Below are 19,716 nucleotides of genomic sequence, written 5' to 3' on the forward strand. Positions count from 1 at the left end.
CCCAGTTTCCTAATGAGAACGGGGTGAGAGACAGTGTCGAAAGCCTTCCGGAAGTCCAGGAAGACTATATCCACTGCTACCCCTGCATCCAATGATTTAGTGACCTGATCGTAGAAGGCCACCAGGTTGGTCTGACATGACCTGCCGCTGATGAACCCGTGCTGGTTGCCCCTGAGCATGCATTTCCCTGCTGGCCCCTCCTGGATGTGTGCCAGAATAATTTTCTCGAACAGCTTGATCTGTGTGTCTGAAGATGGCTCATAAGGCCTATCTGGGATTGACAGACTCTACTGCAGCTTGAACATGTATTTTTGTGTGGGGTTGGTGGCGCTGGTTCTTGATTTGGTTTATGCTCTTTTTGCCACTCCCGCTTTTCCATCTCCTGTTGTTGCCATAAGGTTTCAAGTATTAAGATCCCTGAAGCAGACTCTTCCTCCATTTGGGACAGTCCTGGATGATAGCCTTCCATGAGTTGACATCAATGTGGCATTTTTTTAAGTTGGCCTTGAGGACATCCCTGACACACTTGCTCTGCCCTCATTTTGATCATATGCCTTGGCTGAGCTGGGAGAATAAAAAACTTTCTTCGGGAATCTGGAACTGGGCACCTGGATGACATGGCTGGCCCAACAAAGTTGATGTCCGATGATCATCGCCTCAATACTCATGGTGTTTGCTTACAGGAGGACACTAACATCTGATGCACATTGGTGCATCTGTCTTCCCACTGGGTTCAGAGGATGCTCTGCAGGCAGAATTGATGGTACTTCAACAACTTTCAAGGTCTCCTGTACATTGTCCATGTCTCAACTCTGTACAACAAGATGGGGATCATTACTGCTTGATAAACCATGAGCTTGGTTGCAGATCTGATGTTGTAATCTTCAAACACCTGTTTCTTCAGGCATCCAAAGACTGCACTTGCACATTTGAGGCAATGTTAGATTTCTTTGTTGATGTCAGCCTTCTGTGAGGGATGGCTTCTAAACTGCAGGAAATACCCAATGTTCTCCAGAGTCTCACTGTGGATCTGGATTACTGGAGCTGGGAACTATTCATTAGGAGCTTGTTAATGGAAGACCTTAGTCTTCTAAACATTAAGCATCAGTCCCATTTTCTTCTATGCCTCAGTAAAGACATCAGTGATGCCTGAAGGTCTGCTTCCGAGTGAACACACACTACAGCCTCTTCAGTGTACTAGAGCTCAATGATTGAGGTCAGGGTGGTCTTGGTTTTGGCTTGGAATCAGCTAAGGTTAAACAGCTACCATCCATTTAGTAGTTTAGCTCCACTCTGGCTGGAAGCTTGTTGGTGGGTCAGATGTAGTATTGTGGCAAGGAATATTGAGAAGAGTGTTGAAGCAATGACACAGTCCATTTTAACCTCAAAGGCATCTTTTATAGATCCATTATTGAGAACTACTGCTTGCATATCCTCATGGAGCAGAGAATGGTGACACTATTTTGGTGGGCTTCCGTACTTTAGAAAGATCCTCCACAACACTTCTTCGCTGATAGTTGAAAGCTTTCATGAGGTCAAAGAAGGCCATGAAGAGAGGCTTATGTTGTTCCTGGCATTTCTCCTCTAGGTGGTGAGCTTTGACGATCATGTCAGTTGCGCCTTTTGAGGTCCTAAACCCACACAGATTCTGGGAGGAGCTCTTCAGCAAGTGAAAGGAGACGATTATGGAGGGTTCTCACAATGATCTTTCCTGTGGTGAACAGCAAAGTGATGTCTCTGTAGGTTCCACAATCAGACTTGTCTCCTTTCTTGAAGACTGTCACAATCATGGTATCCATGAGGTCATCTGGGATTTCCTCATCATTCCAGATGCCTTGTCATTCTTCATCTGCTTGATGGCTTTCCACACCTCATCAGCGGTTAGAAGGATTCTGAGATTTTATTGCAGGGTAGAACTGAGAACACTCTCATCAATAACAGAGTCTTGATTGAGAAGGTCTACAAAATGATCAATGGGCATTGATGGCTCCCCTTTCCTTGACCAAGTCTCATCTATTTGTAGGTCTCAAAGGGGTTGGTCCCCAAGTGCTTGGACCATAGATGGCTTTGGTGGCACTGAAGAAATCGTGCATATCACAGATGTCAGCAAGATGTTGAATCTCCCTAGCCTTGTCTTCCCACCATTTGTTCTTCATATCACAAGTCCTCCCTTGGACCTTTGCCTTGGCTTGTTGGAGAGTCGATTTATTTTGCTCGGAGTTGGTGTCATTTTCCCAAGCACAAAAGGCCTTGCACTTGCAATCAATCAACTCCTGGATCTCCCAGTCATTTTCATCAAACCAGTCTTAATGTTTCCTGGTACAAAATCCAGGTGTCTCTTCATAGATGCTGATGATGGTGGCCTTGAGGGCAACCACACACTACTGATATTCTCCCATTGTTTTTGATTGGAATTCACCAGTTTTTCACTGAGGCACTGGTAAAAGAAGTCTTGCTTGCTTGCCCTTCAACATTGATCATCCATTGGCAATTGCTTCTGCAACAGCATTTGTTTGGGAGCCAGTCTGAGTGATATAATGGAGTGGATGAATCAGTGATCAGTCCAGCAATCATCAGTTCCTAGCATACCTCAGGTGATGCAGACACCTTTGTGATTCTGGGCATGGATGATGTTATAGTCAATCAGGTGCCAATAGATCGTGGGTGTTGCCAGGATGTCTTGTGTCTGTTTTTTTCTGGTGGAACAGAGTGCTGGTGATGCCCATGTTCCACGCTTCTGGTCAAGGGGAAGAGGTCATTGGAGCTGATCTTTCCTACTCCTTCCTTGCTGATGGTTCCATTCCAGAGGCTGGAGTTCCTTCCGACTCTGGCATTGAAATCACTAAGAATAAGTTGGCCTCCCTCTGGAATGTCAGAAAAGACTTGGTCAAAGTTGGCGTAGGATTCCTCCTTGGTTTCATAGGCAATGTCAAGAGTTGGGGCATACACACTGATGAGTCATCAGTGATGATACTGGCATATTGGCTCCCTACCAGTTTAAGATGGAAAGTCATGAGGTGCTCATTAATTCCAATAAGGAACTTGATCTGGTTTAGGAGTTTATTCTTAATGGCAAAACCAACTCTGTGAAGTCAGCATTCTCCTTTCTGTTTACTCTTCCAGAGGAAGGTATAGCTGCCTCCATGTTCTTTGAGCTGTCCCTCTCTCACTTGCCGAGTCTCAGTTCAGCTACACTTATGTTGTGTCACCTGAGTTCTTGGGCCATGATTGCAATGCAGCACTCTGGGCATTCACTATTAAGACTGTCCATGAGGGTCCTGATGGGATCGTTCCAAGTCCAAAAAATGATGGTGCGTCTTCATTGGTATTTTCAACTGCAGTAAAGGTGATCCCACTGGATACGGTTATCCAATCAGGAAGAAGGTAGACAGGCTACGTTCAGGGCACCTTTTCTAGCCACCTCCCCATGTAGGGTGAGCAGACTGCATCCTGAAGAGGGCTGTTTAGTGACAGTTCCAGCTGCCTAATCAAAATCCTGTCTCATCCAAGTGCTAGACGACCTTCTTGTAACCACCGCCTTTATGCCAGTTCATGACTAGGACCTTCCAGACTTCACAATTCTGCTCCTGTCACCATTAACTGGTTGCCACAGGGCTTGAGGAATGTGATGGAAAAGCTGTATCATGGAAGATACTTGTGAATGACTCCTTTTAATGTGGAGAAGCTGCTCCACATCAGCTTCCTCATGGCTCTTGACAGAACAGGACCTTGATCTAATGGCAAGGAGATGAAGACATCTGGGGATCTCATTATACTGCAGCCTTCATCTGCCTTCACAGCTGCTTGAATTCTAACAACATCTGTTGTGGAGCAGAGCTGTATTCCAACCCAGTGCATCCACTGGTCGCAGATAGTGGGAAGACATTCAGGGAAGGTTAGCTGTGAAATAAGCAGGGGTAACTCTAACAAATAAGTATTTGTGGACCATGCAGTGGCAGCACCACCAGGATGTGGTGAGGACAGCAGATGGTGATGCTTTCCCTCCTGAAAAGCCACATATATTCTTTGACAGTGCTGTGACATGACGAGTACAAGTTGCCACTATAATAAGCCTGCCCAGAACCCAGCCATGTGTCTACTAGTCCTCAATGGCAGAGAAGGCAGAAGAAGATGATCTGATCTACACTGGATGAGACCCCATAAAATCTTCATGTCACTGCAGCCAGTGACAATGCTTTTATTAGATGAGAATTCTGTTTACACTGGGCCCCTTGACACCTCCCTAGAAGAAATGATCTCATCTTAAAAAGAAGTCATATTTATGCTAACTTTAAGTCTCTTTTACAGTACATAAGCAGTATAAAAGGGACCATACTGTAAATCAGAATCAAGCCTTTTATTTATACAGCAGCAACAGTGGAGGAAGAGCATTAATATACAAGAGCAGAGGTTCCTGCCACAGGTAGGTTACAATTTAAATAGATAATATATAGAAGTATAGAGAATGGGATACAAAAGTATAGGCTTGTATGGTGTGTATCTTGTTATTATCATGATCATTGTTAAGTTCTGATGTTTTTGGGGGAGGGGGTTAATGTTGTTTACCACCTCCTTTGTGAACCGTTTATTAGTAAGAGGAATACAGTTCTACAGTACTTATGGCAAAAGTGATTTCTAAGGAGAATTTTGAAGGAAGAACAAGAGGAATGCATTCAAGATTAGGGAGATCGCTTCACTGGAGATTTCCAGAACAACTTCTGACTGAAACTAAGTTGTCTTTAATGATATTGCTTCAAAAAGTGCATGTCACAGGTAATTCCATGGTGACCCAAGTACCTCCAAATTTGGGAGCGCTAGTCTGTCTATTGTAAGGTTAGGTATTTTGAGTATCACATCTTTGTCCACCTAATGTTATAACACTGGCATGCATTTCCAAGGTATTCACTGGCATGTATTTCCAAGGCATTCATAGCAGCTATGAACGGTGCGTGCCTCCAGCAGCTGAGGGGGGGCACGGCTGCGCCGGCAGCAGCACAAGTGTGGCAGCAGTGGCAGGAGCTTGGCAGCGGTGAGCAGGGAGCTCCCACAGATGCTGCCAGCACTGTTGGCAGTAGGAGGGAGTGGGGGGGGGGGCGGCAAGCACTGACTAGGGGTTGGCGACCATCCATAGGCGCTGCCAGCAGTGTTGCCGATAGCCAGGGGTGATCGTGGACCGCCCACAGATGCCACCTGCAGTACTGGCAGCAGGGTGGCGAGCAGTGACCACCTGCAGGCACCACTGACAGTGTCGGTGGTGTCTTTTTGCAGGGGGTGCACCACCACGCACAGGGGGCTCACATGCACTCGTATGCATCCCGTACATGTCACCCCTGATAGCAGCAACATTTCTGAAACCTCTTAAAAAGGATTTGATAACAGTCTTGAAAAATAGGCAGTTACAAAGAGGGTGGAGATAGCCTTTTCTCAGTGGCTATAAGGGACAGGACTAGGAGCAATGGACTTAAACTGCAACAGAGGAAATTTAGGTTCATAGATTTCATAGACATTAGGGCTGGAAGGGACCTCGGAAGATCGAGTCCAGCCCCCTGCCCAAAGGGCAGGAAGTCAGCTGGGGTGATAGGATCCCAGCAAGATAAGCATCCAGTTTGCTCTTGAAGGTGTTCAATGACAGTAAAGAAATTCTTCCTTATGTCCAGCCTGAAACGGTCTTGTCGTAGTTTATGACCATTCGACCTAGTCATCATCACTTGGGGCGCTCTGGTGAACAAACATTCCCCCAGATGCTGGTGGTCACCCCTGATAAACTTATAGGTGGCCATCAGATCACCCCTGAGCCTGTGCTTTTCTAGGCTAAAGAGCCTCAGGGCTCTCAGCCTGTCATCGTAGGGTCTGCTTCCCTGACCTCTGATCATGCGCGTGGCTCTTCTCTGGACTCTCTCAAGCTTCTCCACATCCTTTTTGAATTGCGGAGCCCAAAACTGGACGCAGTACTCCAGCTGCGGCCTCACTAAGGCCGAGTATAAGGAGAGAATGACGTCCCGGGATTTGCTTGGGAAGCATCTATGGATGCAAGCCAGCGTTTTGGTCGCTTTACTAGCCGCAGCATCACACTGCAGGGTCATGTTCATCTTGTGGTCAGTGATGACCCCCAAGTTTCTTTCTTCTTTAGTGCTAGCCAACATAGCAGTGCCGAGCCTATAAGGATGCTGCGGGTTTTTCTTCCCAAGGTGGAGAACCTTGCATTTATCGGCGTTGAACACCATCAGATTCTCTAGGTTGAAGATTAGATTAGACAGAACTTTGAGGATATTCAAGCATTTGGACAGGCTACCTAGAGAGTTTGTGGAGCCTCCATCCCTGGAAATTTTCAAGAGCAGGTTAGGCAGACACTTACCTGGGATGGTTTAGTAAGGAAAAATCCTGCATTGAGCAGGGGCTGCATTAGATGACCATATGAGGTCCCTTCCAGTGACACTGGAGTGCCGAGGAGTTGATCTAATGTCATATCCAGAAGTTCCCTCTGGAAAAGTGACATTTCTAAGACTATGACACCATATTGCAGTAGTTTGGTCTGTATTTTGTTGCATCTACAAAAGATGCACTCTGTACTCACCATTTCCAGTTTCAATGAGAGAAAGGTGGCAACTGACAGACTTTCCCACTCTCAGGGAAACATGGGAGTTTCTTTCTTGTATTCTTCCACAATAAAGATAAAACATTTTTAGATGTGCACTTACATGAGGAGGCAAAAAGGTAAGTTTCCATTAGAGGTGCACCGATCCATTGGTCCCATATCGGATCGGCACCAATATAGGGAAAACTGACTGCATCGGCAATTCGTTTTTTTTGGCTGATGTGGCCAATAACGTGGCTGATAAATGCCCCACGCATGCGCAGCTGTAGCACAGCATGCAGGCAGCCAGGAGTGCAGCCTGGCAGCTAGAGAGCAGCCAGGTCCAGCTGGTAAGTCTGTTGTGAGGGAAGGGGCATAGGGAGGTAAGGGGCTGGGGGGTGCAGATCAAGGCCCCAGCGGTGAGCAAGGGAGTGGGGATGGGGCAGGGGCAGGCACTGCACAGCTGGGGCAGAGCAGGGGATGGAGGTGTAAGCGGTATGTCCAGGGGGGTGGCTCCCACCACTACGTGCACTCCCAGGCAGGCATGGGAGCATGTGACCCCAGATCTGTGCACAGGGTAAAGGATGGCTGCTGCTATGGGGTGGGGATGGGGTGGTGCCAGGCTCTTCCCAGTGGGAAGCTGGACTGGGCTGAGCTTGGGGTGGGCGGTGGCAGTGCTGGGGGTGGGGTATGGTGAATTTTGGGGTAGCTGCAGGCCCCCTCCCCCATAGCCTCCTCCTAGCACCACTGTTGCCTGCCCCAAGCACAGCCCCAGCCCAACCCCCACCAGGAAGAGCCTGCACCACCCCGGCCCCAGCCCGCAACAGCAGCCCACCCTGCCCTGCGTGCAGATCTGGGGAGACACACCCCCCATGCCCTCCCAGGGTATGTGCAGTGGCGGGAGCTGCCCCCTCCTGTGCCCCTGAATAAGCTCCTCATACCCCCATCCCCCACTCTGCTCCAGCTGTGTGGCACCTGGCCCTGCCTCTGCCCCAGCCCCACTCCTTCCCTCACCACAGGAGCCTCGATCTGCCCTCCCCATGCCCTTTCCTTCCCCCTTCGCCTCTTCCCCCACAACAGACTTACCAGCCGGACGTCACTCTTCATGCCCCCAGGTGCATATCGAAATCAGATCAGTATCAGCTGATATGGCTTGTTAAAAATTGCCCATCAGTATTGGCCCCAAAATTCTCTATTGGTTCACTGCTAGTTTCCACTCTCTCTCTCAAAACCCCACCTTTGTAGCAAATGGAGACTGACACAATACAGGGACAAAGTACTTGGATTGGGGCATGGGGTGACAAAAACTAGAGTGAGGATAGGTATGCATGATGGGACAATGAGGTCAGCCTGTCACATTCACTTTCACTGATTAAACTATATCTGCATTTGATCTAGTTGCCTGTTTGGTTTTTTTTTCAGCCAGAATAAGGAAAACAGAATGTGAGGAGTTGAGAGTAAAAAAAAAAAAAAAAAAAAACAAACAAACAAAAAAAAAAACAAAAAAACAAAAAAAAAAAAATCAGTCTTAAAGAGTAAAAAAACAATTGTGGTTTTGTAATGGTAGGGGGTGCAGGAAACGTATCACAACAAAAAATAGTGGATAAGTGCCCTGGATGTATGAGTTGGGTATTGAATCTTAATAGATATGCCTGGATATTGAATTTTAAATTCAATATGGTATTGATTTTTAATGGAAAGATAAGCTAAAACCTGAGAATTAAAAACAGGAAGAGAGATTAAATCCTTCCTTTACCTTTTCTTCAGTTACAGCATTGCAGCTACAGGCCTTCAACAGCAGGTCCCTCCTCTCTTCTTCTCTCAGACTTGTAGAAACAGAGTTACTTCTATGAGCTGGCAGTTTGTTATGAACTAGCTCCACTGGTTCAAGCTCCACATCTCTCCAAGCCTAAAAACAAGTTGAAAATGACTCAGGACGCCACATTCTTTCAAGCCATTTTATTTTTACTTTTTCCCACCTACAGGTTAGCAAGAGGCAGTCCCCTCATCTAAGGAGGCAGTCACAAGGCTGCCATAGAGCCATGGAGTAGCACTTATAGTTTAATGTTTGGGTGGAGAACAATTTTCTCGACCAGGACCACATGTGAATATTTTCAGCAGCAAGCCCAGTGCTTCAAGCTGTGCATTAAAGAGGGATTTGATTTCTTCAGTGAAACAGGGTTGCATACAGTGTGCAATCAAATCCTAAAATAAATGTGGTCCTTATATATTCCTTATATTTTGTATCTCTAGAGTTGGAACCATAAGCAAATAAAGCTTTATTTTCCTAGAAATAATTAGTAAGGGGTATAAATAATCAATGAAAGAAAAGTGAGGCACTTACGTGTTCATTGTAGCACCAATGCAGGGTCTGATTTTGCTTTTACTTATACCAGCTTATAAGTGAGAGCAAAGTGAGAGAGAGAGGGAGAGAGAGAGTTTGGAATACAAGCAGGTGCTTTTTCTAAGACCACAAGATGAGCAATCATCAAAAAAGCTCAGCCCCTCTGCTCCTGACTTTCAAACAACCCTCTAATCTTGCCCAATTCATCACCAGAAGTAAATTCTCTCCTGCCCAACAGACATCAAGTGGAACACAGCCATGACCTAGCAAGAAATGCTGAACCTGTCGACACATGTCTACTGCCACTGCTAACACCATAATGAAACTATCATGAATGAAACCATAGTTCCTACACCTGCCTTTCCCAAATTGTGATGCATCTGATTCAATACACCAAATGCTCTCATGGCAATGATGTGGCTGAAGCTAAACAGCAACTGTGCACCAGAATGAATTCTCACATTAAAAATATAAAAGGACAGATGCATACAACACTAGAAGCACACTTCTCACAGAACAACCACTTGCTTTCTGACCTCTCTTTCCTGATGCCTGGGGCAATCTACTTAACACCTTTAAAAAGGAGAACCTGAGAACAAAGCACCTCCCCACTGCTGTTTACACTGGCTCTGATCAGGACAGTTCCCAGCCAGCCCTGGCCTGTGCAGGGAAGTCTGCATGTGCAGCCAGAAACTGGCTGGGGACTTCCCAAAACAGGACAGTCCATAGCCACCTCCAGGCTGCAAGTGCTTCCCTACGCAGTCTGGGGCTGGCTGGTAAATGTCACTCAGGGGCAGGTCCCAGCCAGCTCCAGGCTGGGTGGGGAACTGTCCCCAGGGAGGGAGCTCCCAGCTCCTGTTCTGTGGTCGCAGAACCACAGAGCTCAAGCTGGGAGATAAGGGTTTCCGAGCCCTACTCCCTGATTGCAATGGTGGAGCAGGGGGCTGGAAGATAAGGATCTCCTAGCCCCCACTCCCAATCTCGGAGCAGGGAGCTTAGAGCTCCCTGCTGCTGAAGCAGGGGGACATAGTCCCCACCCAGGTTCCTGTGCCAGAGCCCGTCTATACAAGCCCTACGGCACCATGAATAATCCCAAGTAAATTTGGGAGGCTTACTGTGTGTCTACATGTGTACATGCTTACTTCACAGTAAACTATGCTAATGCAAAGTTAAGCATGCAGCCTCTGATAACTAGTAATGAAGAGTTTGATTTTCCTGTTAATTACTGCTTGGGATTCTGTCTTGATTTACACAACTATAAGAATGCTTTGAAGATGCTGAGCTAAAGGCAATAAAAGAGGAATGAAACAGCTAATGGCAAGCTTCAAGAATGAGAAATCATTCTGACAAGAACTGCTACTGTGCCCAGCTGATCTTCTAGTGAATAGATCCATACGCTGAGAAGCTGACAAGACTGAGACCACCTCTTTGCCTGTACTGGTGAGATGCTACCACTTTTGCAGCTTAATATACTGGACTTTGCTTTGCTTTAGGCTCATTTAAAAGTGAATACTTGTAGTAAATAAAGCCTTTTTCTGTCATTCATCAAATGAATGGTCATGTCAGTCCTTTATACACTAGTCCCAAATCCCATTCTTTGACTTAATGGTTAAGAGCTGCCTACAATTACTACTTAGCAAGGCCCTCAGCTATGAAGTTCCACAGTAGCATAACCAGGGATGAACAAGCAGGGCACCAGGCCTGGGCACTGATTTAGAGGGGGCACCAGAATGGCGAGCCCTGGGGAGCCTGTGCCATAGCATCAGCTGCTCATTGCTGCTGCAGCAGCCTGTGCATGGGGATGTCAGACTCTTCAGTGCTCAACATCTACCCCACTTGTGGCACCAAAATTCTTAGTTATAACTCTGTAGTTCCAGAACTTCACCAAGCATTGCAGTCATGCAACATGTACGAGCCTCTGAGCTTAGCATTTATTTCATCTGCTGCTGATTTAGCCAGAAGCTACACAGCTGCACTGAATTGACATTTTAGAAACTATCCTTCCTCTTAGTCCTCAAAAAGATTGCCTCTGGCAGTGTCAATTCAACAAAGCATTAAATTACCACAGCAGCAGCCACCGCTGTAGCAGCAGCTGTTTTGTTTTGAGAACTGTAAACAAAGATTATATCAAAACGTAGAAATCTTTAAACAAGAACATGCCTTAAAAGGAGGATGGCTTACAAAACAAAGACAAACACAACCACAATTCTAAATGATGGAGGAGAAAAGTAATGGTGACTAACAGAACAAAGACACATCTCAGCTCAGGAAATGTGCTTTTGGAGAAGAACAGAGAATCTGCTTTAGTATCCACTGGTCCACAAGAGACTTGCTGGGAAGGAAACTGGGAAGAAACTGTGGTTCATGAAAGCTTATGCATCTCCAATTCAGTTAATTTATAATGTACACCTCTACCTTGCCATCTGCCTGACTTCAGACTAACATGGCTACCTACCTCTACCTGGGAAGAAAAGGAATCAAAAGTGAATGCAGAAACTCCCGCGAAAAAGAAATATAGGAGATAAGAAAAGATGAGAGATAAGTGAGCAAATTAGGATCCTCTCCTTTTTATCTCTCTTCCTAATGTTTTGTCCCTTTACAACCAATTTCTACTGTTACCTCCCTGTAAACACTACCAATAAGTCTTACATGATCAAGGCTTAATCATGTGAGGAGCCTCAGTTAAGTCAATGGAGCTAGATGCATATGTTCCTGGATAAGGGTCTTAAACAATCACATGGAAAATGCACCTCCCTTTGGTGTCTGAATGTTGACATGCTCTATATAAAAGTTTAGGTTTAAGCAAATTTTAATACATTTATAATGATTTCAATGCAATTACAGTTACAGTATCATCTACTCTCATGAATAAAGCCCTCATGTGTCACCCCTATTATCAGAACCCAGTAGCAGTGAATGGAAATTAAATCACACAGCTTGAAATTTCTATATTTAATTCACATTGCAACAACATGATTTGCTCATTCTTTCATGGCCATAGCATTCACAATCAATATAAAAATGAGTCATTCATAGGGATGGTTCAACCCCTTGCTCAAGGCAGGATCAACCCTGACTAAACTATCCCAGCCAAGCATCTGACTAACCTGTTCTACATAATATTTTTGTTTTTCCAAAGGCTTCACAAATAGCTGAATCAGAGTTGGGCAGGAAATGATTTGCCCATCCTAAAAAACTGTGACTTAAAAATTTTCATTTTCCATATTGGGACAAACCCAAGATCTTTTACCTGTTTTATTAAAAAAGACATAGGGGAAGTGGAGGAGAGAGAAGTAGATGATACACTCATGCAACCAAAAATAACTAATAGCCTAGTGGTTAGGGCTGGAATGTGAAAGAATAAGGTTCAAGACTCTATTATTTCTTATTCATGCTAGGAATATGAACCTAAGTCTCCTATATCCCAAATAAATGCCGTAATGATTAGTTTATGCAGAAATAGGTGAGGGTTTTTCTCTCTCCCACAGACATTCAAAAGCTTTCAGAAATTTCATCGTTTAATTTGGTACATACCTTCCCCCAAACATTTTAGCTTGGATAAACTGATATTTTGACAGGCAACTATTTTGCTGGAAAATTCCTGTCCTGCTCTACCTCTGTCTAAGTTTTTTCAATATTGGGTAACTGGGAACTTGACAGGTTTTATACCTGCCTTCCTTCACAAAACCAAGAAAAGACTTACTAATTCTCCAGCAGATATTGATGAAAGACAACTAGCCTTCTTCTTGGAAGAAAAGGATTGATGACTGGATAGAGAGGTCCTGAATGAGGATTCATTTATGGAACCTGACAGAAGATCACTCTTTGATATCCGTATTAGAAATCGTAAGCATGGAACAGCACTGCGAATAGTATTTCTGAAAGAGAACAGAGAAGTAAAAATGTTAATCTGCCCAACATCATAAATGCCAACGGCAATTTTTGGAAAATGGTCTGACAAAACCCCTCTTGTTGCACATTTCAATACAGTTCTGACTTTATAAAATATTGAAGATTACATAAAAGCAGTTTACAATAGCAACTGCTGACTACTCAATAGGCCAAATACATAGACATCAGCTGCCCTGAGATTTTTAAATGACAAGACTATGCTGGGAAGCCTGGATGAACAGTGAGAATTGAGAATACAATGTATTTTTTTGTAATATAACAATTTAAAACAAGGATTTGCTTGACTAAAAATAAGAGATCAACATAAAATCACAGTTGCATACTTGGCTAAGTTATCTCCTCCTCAGAGATCTGCCCTAGACACAGGACCGTAACAGTTATAACTTCTTTATTCTTTGGGTCAATCTGCATCAGCCTTGCCACAGCATAAATTAGAGCAACCAACAGGGTTCTTCTAATCTATATCTTCACATGACCATACACCAGCTGAGCATTTGTAGACCATCTTCACACTCTGCTACTTCCAGCATATTTCCACAATGGTAGAAATAGCTGGCACAGGACTTAAGTATCTTAGCTTTACACAATTCTTATTTGGTTAGCTATGAGCATATTCTAGATTTTTTGGTCTGTGTAAGAGATTTGAAACAGTTGGTTCAAGGACAGAGAATCTGACCCACTGTTTTGGTCTAATAAATCTACAATTCCATATCATTCCTGATTAATTCTATGAATTGGAAAAACAGCAGCAAATACTGGAACCAAAATACACAAGCTACAAGCAAGTCAGAGCAAATTACATCAAAAATATGTGAAACAATTGCAAATTACATGATACAAAAGGAAGCCAAGACATACATTAACTGCAAGAGGCAGCATGGTAGAACTGGATGACTTGCAACAGCAATTAAAAGCTTGAATATGAATTCAAACTTCTAAACTCATTTGTTTTATGTTTATAATTTGTACATAAAATGGAAGCAACAGGCTTCCCTCAATGAACAATCTGACAAACAGGAAAATATGAAAAAAAGGAAATTTTAGCAAGTGCTCCACTACACAGTGAAATAAAATGTTACATTAAGAAAAAGTGTATATTGACCTCAAAAACTTGATCCTGGGTTCATCTACACATGCAATTAATGCAAAGCAATAAAATCTGGTGCTTATCGTGCCAGAGTTTATTGCTCCCAGGTGCTGCATCCTCATGTGCACCTGGGACCACAGCATGTTGAGACGGGTCAAAGCAGCTTCAGCTGCCAGCCCAGCTGACTGGGGGCCTTGGGGATCAGCCTGCCAACTGGGGCTGCTCCAAGCTGGCTCAACATGTTGTGGAGGGGCTGGCTGGGGTATGTTTCTCCTTGTACTGAAGTTTACCCTTTGCAGTAAACGTCTTGTGTAGATGCACCACTCCCTGGGCATGTCTACACGTAAATATTAACATGCTGCAAAAAACTCCAGTGCTTGTTGCACTGGAGTTTACTGGTCCCAGGCACATGTTTAAACACATGCCTGGGATCACAGCATGTTGAGCTGGATCAGAGCAGTTCTGGCTGGCAGGGGGTACAGTTGGTCAGCCTGCCAGCCTGGGGTTGTTTCCTCTCGCTCAACATGCTGCGGAGGGGTGGCTGGGGCATGAAGGTGCTTTAGCATGGGGTTAGCCAGCAGGCAGCCCTGATACTGAAATATCCTTGTCCCCCAGCCAGCATGTATATGTGCGCTGCTACAGAGTAAAAGTCTGTGGCATGATAGTATTTGTATTTACAAGTACTATCCTTCTGTGGAATAAATTACTTTACTCTGGCCTAATAGGGGTGCACATGGCATTTACTGGTGGCATTTACTGCATAGCTAATTAGTCAACTGTGCAGTAAGCATCTCATGTAGACAGCCCCCCTGAGAACTATTCTGTTCCAAACAAGGAAGAAAAAATTCTTCTAGGATCTCTAAGACTTATAGGGACTGCAGCCTATTCAGTATTCTAAAGAGATGCAGAATTTTGCATCTCCACCATCTATAACCCTGCTGGGGCAATAGAATGTACAGCCTTACAGCTATAGGATATTTGAATTCTGGGTCTTAGGTTCAGATCTTGAAGTGAGTTCTATAATTGCAGCTCTGATAACCTCACCAATATTGAGTAGACACCGATATTTGCCCACAGAATGATACGTCTTGGTCTAACTGCTTGCTTAGGGCATGATCATGTCTATTTAAATCATGCCAGTTAAAAAATTGTCTACAGATGCAAAACTGACACTGTGGCTAGGGATAGAAATTACTCATAAACTGGTATAAGTGATTGGAAACCACTTGGTGTTGGGCAGAAATCTGTAACATAACAGAAGTTCAGCGCGCATAAACCACTTCCAAAATGGTTGAAACCAATTTAAGATAAACCTGGATGAATATAGTATCAGGCTTAACTGATTTAGGTTAAATCGGTTTACTGAACTTGTGCCCCAGACCCCCTCCAGATTCAAGTTAACTCATAGTCCCCCAGCATCCCAGGATGCTTTGCAACTCCCCTGCAGCCCTCCCCAACACAGAGTGGGTGGGCTAGCCTTGCCCCAAGCTGTCTGCTCCAGCTAAGCAGGGAAGCATGTTCTAGCACCCTCCAGCTTCTGACCTGGGTCACTGCAGGCATGTGGCTGCATTGATGGAATCAAAATTGAATACCTGTTCATTTGCTTATCAGTTCAATCTACACACCTTAGATTAACCTACAAAGGATAGAATTGATTCAGCCTTGTGCTTTTTTGATTGCCTGTAAATTTGACATTATGGAGAGATGGGTGACTAGCTGGAGAAAATAGCTGCAAGAGTTTAGTGTAAACCAGATGCAGGGACCTCTAAACTCTTGCTGGACGCTGGTTTCCCAGGTTCTCAATTCTCCCCAGGTTCATAATTACTGATATATAATCATTAAAGACTGTTTCTACATGTGGATTGTGTATATATTAATCAAAGGGATTGGTCATGAAAACTTCCCTTTCTCTACCCCCAGCTAAGTGCAGAATTTATAATAAGATATTTAATCCAGGTGCCCAAAGGTGATGAGGTTATCAGTTCTTGCCTTCATATTAATCGTTTAACAACTGTTGAACTATGATGGTCTTTAGAGGTTATCAGTTTGGTTTTGACTCTTAACACAGATTGTCATTCCTTATGGTAATGGATTTCAATTATTTTATGTTATTGTGATCAAGCACTTAGTATTCTCCTGTTTAACTCAGCAAAAAGAAGGAATCTGGCCTTGCAAGTACATCTTTACACAAGGTTAACCCAAAATTTCTATAATTGTAGTTAAACATTTATAGCAACAGTACCATTACAGTTGGGAAGATATACACAGGATATACACTTATGCAAAGACTTCTAATGCAGGAGTCAGCAACATATGGCCCACAGGCTGGATCCAACTCACAGAGGTCAAAGGCTTTACCTGTGTCTGCACCTGCACTGAGGCTAATCAGTGAGGAGCTGTTCCAGGGCTGAGCAACTTCTAGTTGCACCTTTGCTGCAGATTCTTCCCACCCCCTAGCCTGCTCCCAGATACAGTATGAGTAGCCGTCCTGAGGCTGGGCAGCTGGAAGCTGCATCCACACTGCTGTCACTTCTTCCCCCCACATCCATCTCCCCCACATCTCCACACTGTGGTGCGGAAATGACAGTAGCATAGATGCAACTTCTAGCTGCTTGGTTCTGGCAAAACTCCCCACTGGTAGGAAGCTGCAACCATGTCCCAGACAAGAAGCAAGGTTCTGGGAGAAGCAGCAACAGCAGCATGGTTGCAGCTCTCATGTACCTGGCCCTGGTCTGGCTGCAGGGAAAGCCCATTGCCTCTGACAGGACATGAAAGCCACCCAACCTACATTTGATCAGAGCCTAATTGTTCCAGTCTGTAGCTAGGAAAAGGTTGCTATTCGCTGCTCTGATATATTCCTTACAAGTAACTCATATTAAGCAAGTTAGTATTCACTCAGAGTTTTTGCCTTTCTAGCAGATGTCTAAAACTGAAAGGTACAAGGACTAAACACAGACAGAAGGCACAGACAGAAGTGACAATTTTTGCTCAATCAGGCCCCTGAAAGCGCTCTACAGCAGTGACCAAACAGAACTGTACAGCTGCAAAATGCTTTAAAAGGGCCAAATTCTGTAAAAGTCTGAACCTTCATTGTGTGAGGGTTCAGATGAAGACATTTCAAAACACAGAGTCTTCATTAACTTGTGTCTTCCTGCCTCCCAGCCTCAGAGCTGTTTTCAGAGAAGCAGGAAAGGGAACAGAGGGAGTCTGATCTGGGGCTTTTTCAGCCAGCGGTGGAGGGGTGGGCAGGTGGATCGGAGTGCCCTCACAAGGTGGGGACTCCAAATTATGTGCCCTACCCTTCAGTACTGGCTTGGGAACCTCTAAAAAGAGCTCCCTCTTCTGCCTTTTCCCCCTCCATTTCTGAAAACAGCACTTGGGCTGCCGTTGCTAGGGAAAACCGGCTGCAGGCTCACAGCCAGCAGCTAGATTCCCCAAACCCCCTTGCCCCTGGATCCAACAGTGAACTTCTGTTTGGTCCAGGGGATCATTGTAACTCAGAACACTTCCTGCAAAGCATTCTGAGTTACAGCAGAGAGCTGTTCTTCTGTCTGTGCCCTAAAAAGGCAAAGAACACAGGATCTAGAGCAGAGGCAGGCAAAGTCCTGGTTGCAGGCTGGATCTGGCCAGCAGTAGACTCCATTTCCCAGCAGCCCATGCCCACATGGCTGGGGCCGGTCTCCATGGAGACTCCAGCTGCTGTGTTGTGATAGCACAAGGCTGGGGTTGTCATGGAGACCAGCCCCAGCCATGCTGGCAGGGGGTGGGGGAGCAACGGCAGAGGGGCGGGTCTGCTCCAGAGCCACTGGGACCTTATGGCGGGGGCTGCTTGGTCCAGGGCCAGGGCAGAGCCATGATCCCAGCAGCTCCGGAGCAGCCCCCTACCCTGCCACACATCCCGTCAGCATGGCTGGGGCCGATCTCCATGGCAACTGGAGCCTTGCACTATCACAGCGCAGCAGCTGGGGTCTCCATGGAGACCGGCCCCAGCAATGTGGCCAGGGGCTACTGGGAAACGGAGTCTGGCTGCCAGCCGGATCCACTGTTTTGCTCACCCCATCTACAGGTTGCCAGCAGAACTAAATGAACGTGCATACCTTTAATAGGAAAGAATTTCCTGACATTGGCTGTGTAAATTCTGTACCTGTAGTCCACAAACCATTCTCTATTAGATGCAGTTTTTTGGGTTTGGTTTTACAGCAAAATGTCCTGTAAAAAGTTGTTTCATTTTTTAGATTTGTTAAAAAAAACCCAAAACATCCAACCAATTTGAACTGCATCTGAACCCTTTAGCTCATGATTCCTGACTTATCCATGCTATCTAAACTCATCACAATCAAAAAGGCTAAAAAAAGAAGTTGGTCTCACTCAAGTAAGTCGAATGATCAAAAGATTTTTTATTATGGTGAAATAATGCCTATAAAGTCTCATCTTTGTAGTGTTCACAGCTGAACTACTGGCAGTATTTGCAATTCACCATTTGTAAGTTATCCACAAATAAACTATTTTCATATATTTTTCATTATTCAGAACTATAAGAAAAATCATTTATGCAAACATATAGAACCCATAGCCTACTTGGAAATTATTCACTGGGTGCATCTACACGTGCAATTAAGTTGAAGAAATAAACTCTGGTGCTTATGCCAGAATTCATTGCTTCCTGGGCACCACAGAATCATAGAATGTTAGGGCTGAAAGGGACCTCAGGAGGCCATCTAATCCAACCCCCTGCTCTACAGTCACTAGAAAATGGTGCATTAAACTAATCTACTGCACAATAATTGCTGTGCAAATGTAGACACTGATGCTTTACTGCATATTAGATTACTTTAATGCCCAGTAAAATGTTTCATGTAGTTGTACCCTGAGTGGAACAAACCTTGATCCCAAAAGCAAGCAATATTTGGTCCACAAGTATTTAGCAGAGCTGCTTCAAGATTTGGATACTGAAAGACTGTTGGGCTATGCAGCCTCTCACTGGATCAGAGCTGGGTCAGCACTGTTTACATGTGTGCCTGGGAGTGTAGTATGTTGAGCTGGGTTAGAGCAGCTCTGGCTGGCAGGGGCCCGGGGGACAGCCTGCCAGCCTGCAGTTGCTCTGACCCAGATCATCATGCTGTGAAGGGGCTGGCTGGGGCATGAGAATTCTCCAGTTGGGGCTAGCTGGCAGTCAGCCCTCACACTGAAGCACCACCATGCCCCAGTCAGCCCCTCCAGCATCTACATGTATGCACACTAAAGAATAAAGTAAATACAAGTGTTATCCTGCCAGGAGTTGATTAGTTTATTCCTGCCTAATAACACTGCATGTATAGATGTGAAACATTTACTGTGGAGCTAATTCATCAGTTCCACAGTAAATATCTCATGTAGACATGCCCAGTAACTACTAATTAGGCTTTGTACCTTACTATTTGTGCTTCATAATTTACTCATCTAAGTAACATGAGGACTCCCCAATCCATAATAGCTGCACAACCACTTATGGTGTCATTACTCCTGGAAATGCAGATTGAAAAGGAAGGGAGGAAGGTTCACATAGGGTGGGATTTTCAGAAGATCTTATTAGTGTCCTAACTTTGCTCCTATTTAAGGCTCTAAGAATTTGCTTCTAATTTAGATAAGGGTCAGAGCTAGTCAGGGAGTCTAGCCCTGAGAGTCACAGGAAGAGGAGTTCTGGGCAGCAGGACTGCAGCCAGGCTCCTGGTTAACAGCTGAGTTGGGATATAAGGCACTTGAGGCTTGCAGAAGGGACTATGGGATGGAGGCAGTCTCAACTGGCCCAGGAGGAGGGAA

At 44.9% G+C, this 19,716-nt stretch overlaps 1 protein-coding gene across 1 annotated transcript in view; it reads right to left on the reverse strand.

Moving 5' to 3' along the window:
* Positions 1-19,716, reverse strand: part of LOC102383933 (melanopsin-like) — a 54,668-nt gene that overhangs the window by 9,349 nt on the left and 25,603 nt on the right. Inside the window, exons 8-9 of the mRNA XM_006020048.3 lie at positions 12,622-12,796; positions 8,331-8,483 (exon numbers count right to left, since the gene is read on the reverse strand). Coding sequence (XP_006020110.1) covers positions 8,331-8,483; positions 12,622-12,796 — 328 coding nt within the window. The remainder of the gene's footprint in view (positions 1-8,330; positions 8,484-12,621; positions 12,797-19,716) is intronic.

Source organism: Alligator sinensis, unplaced genomic scaffold (genome assembly GCF_000455745.1).
Source record: "Alligator sinensis unplaced genomic scaffold, ASM45574v1 scaffold194_1, whole genome shotgun sequence".
NCBI classification, from domain to species: domain Eukaryota; kingdom Metazoa; phylum Chordata; order Crocodylia; family Alligatoridae; genus Alligator; species Alligator sinensis.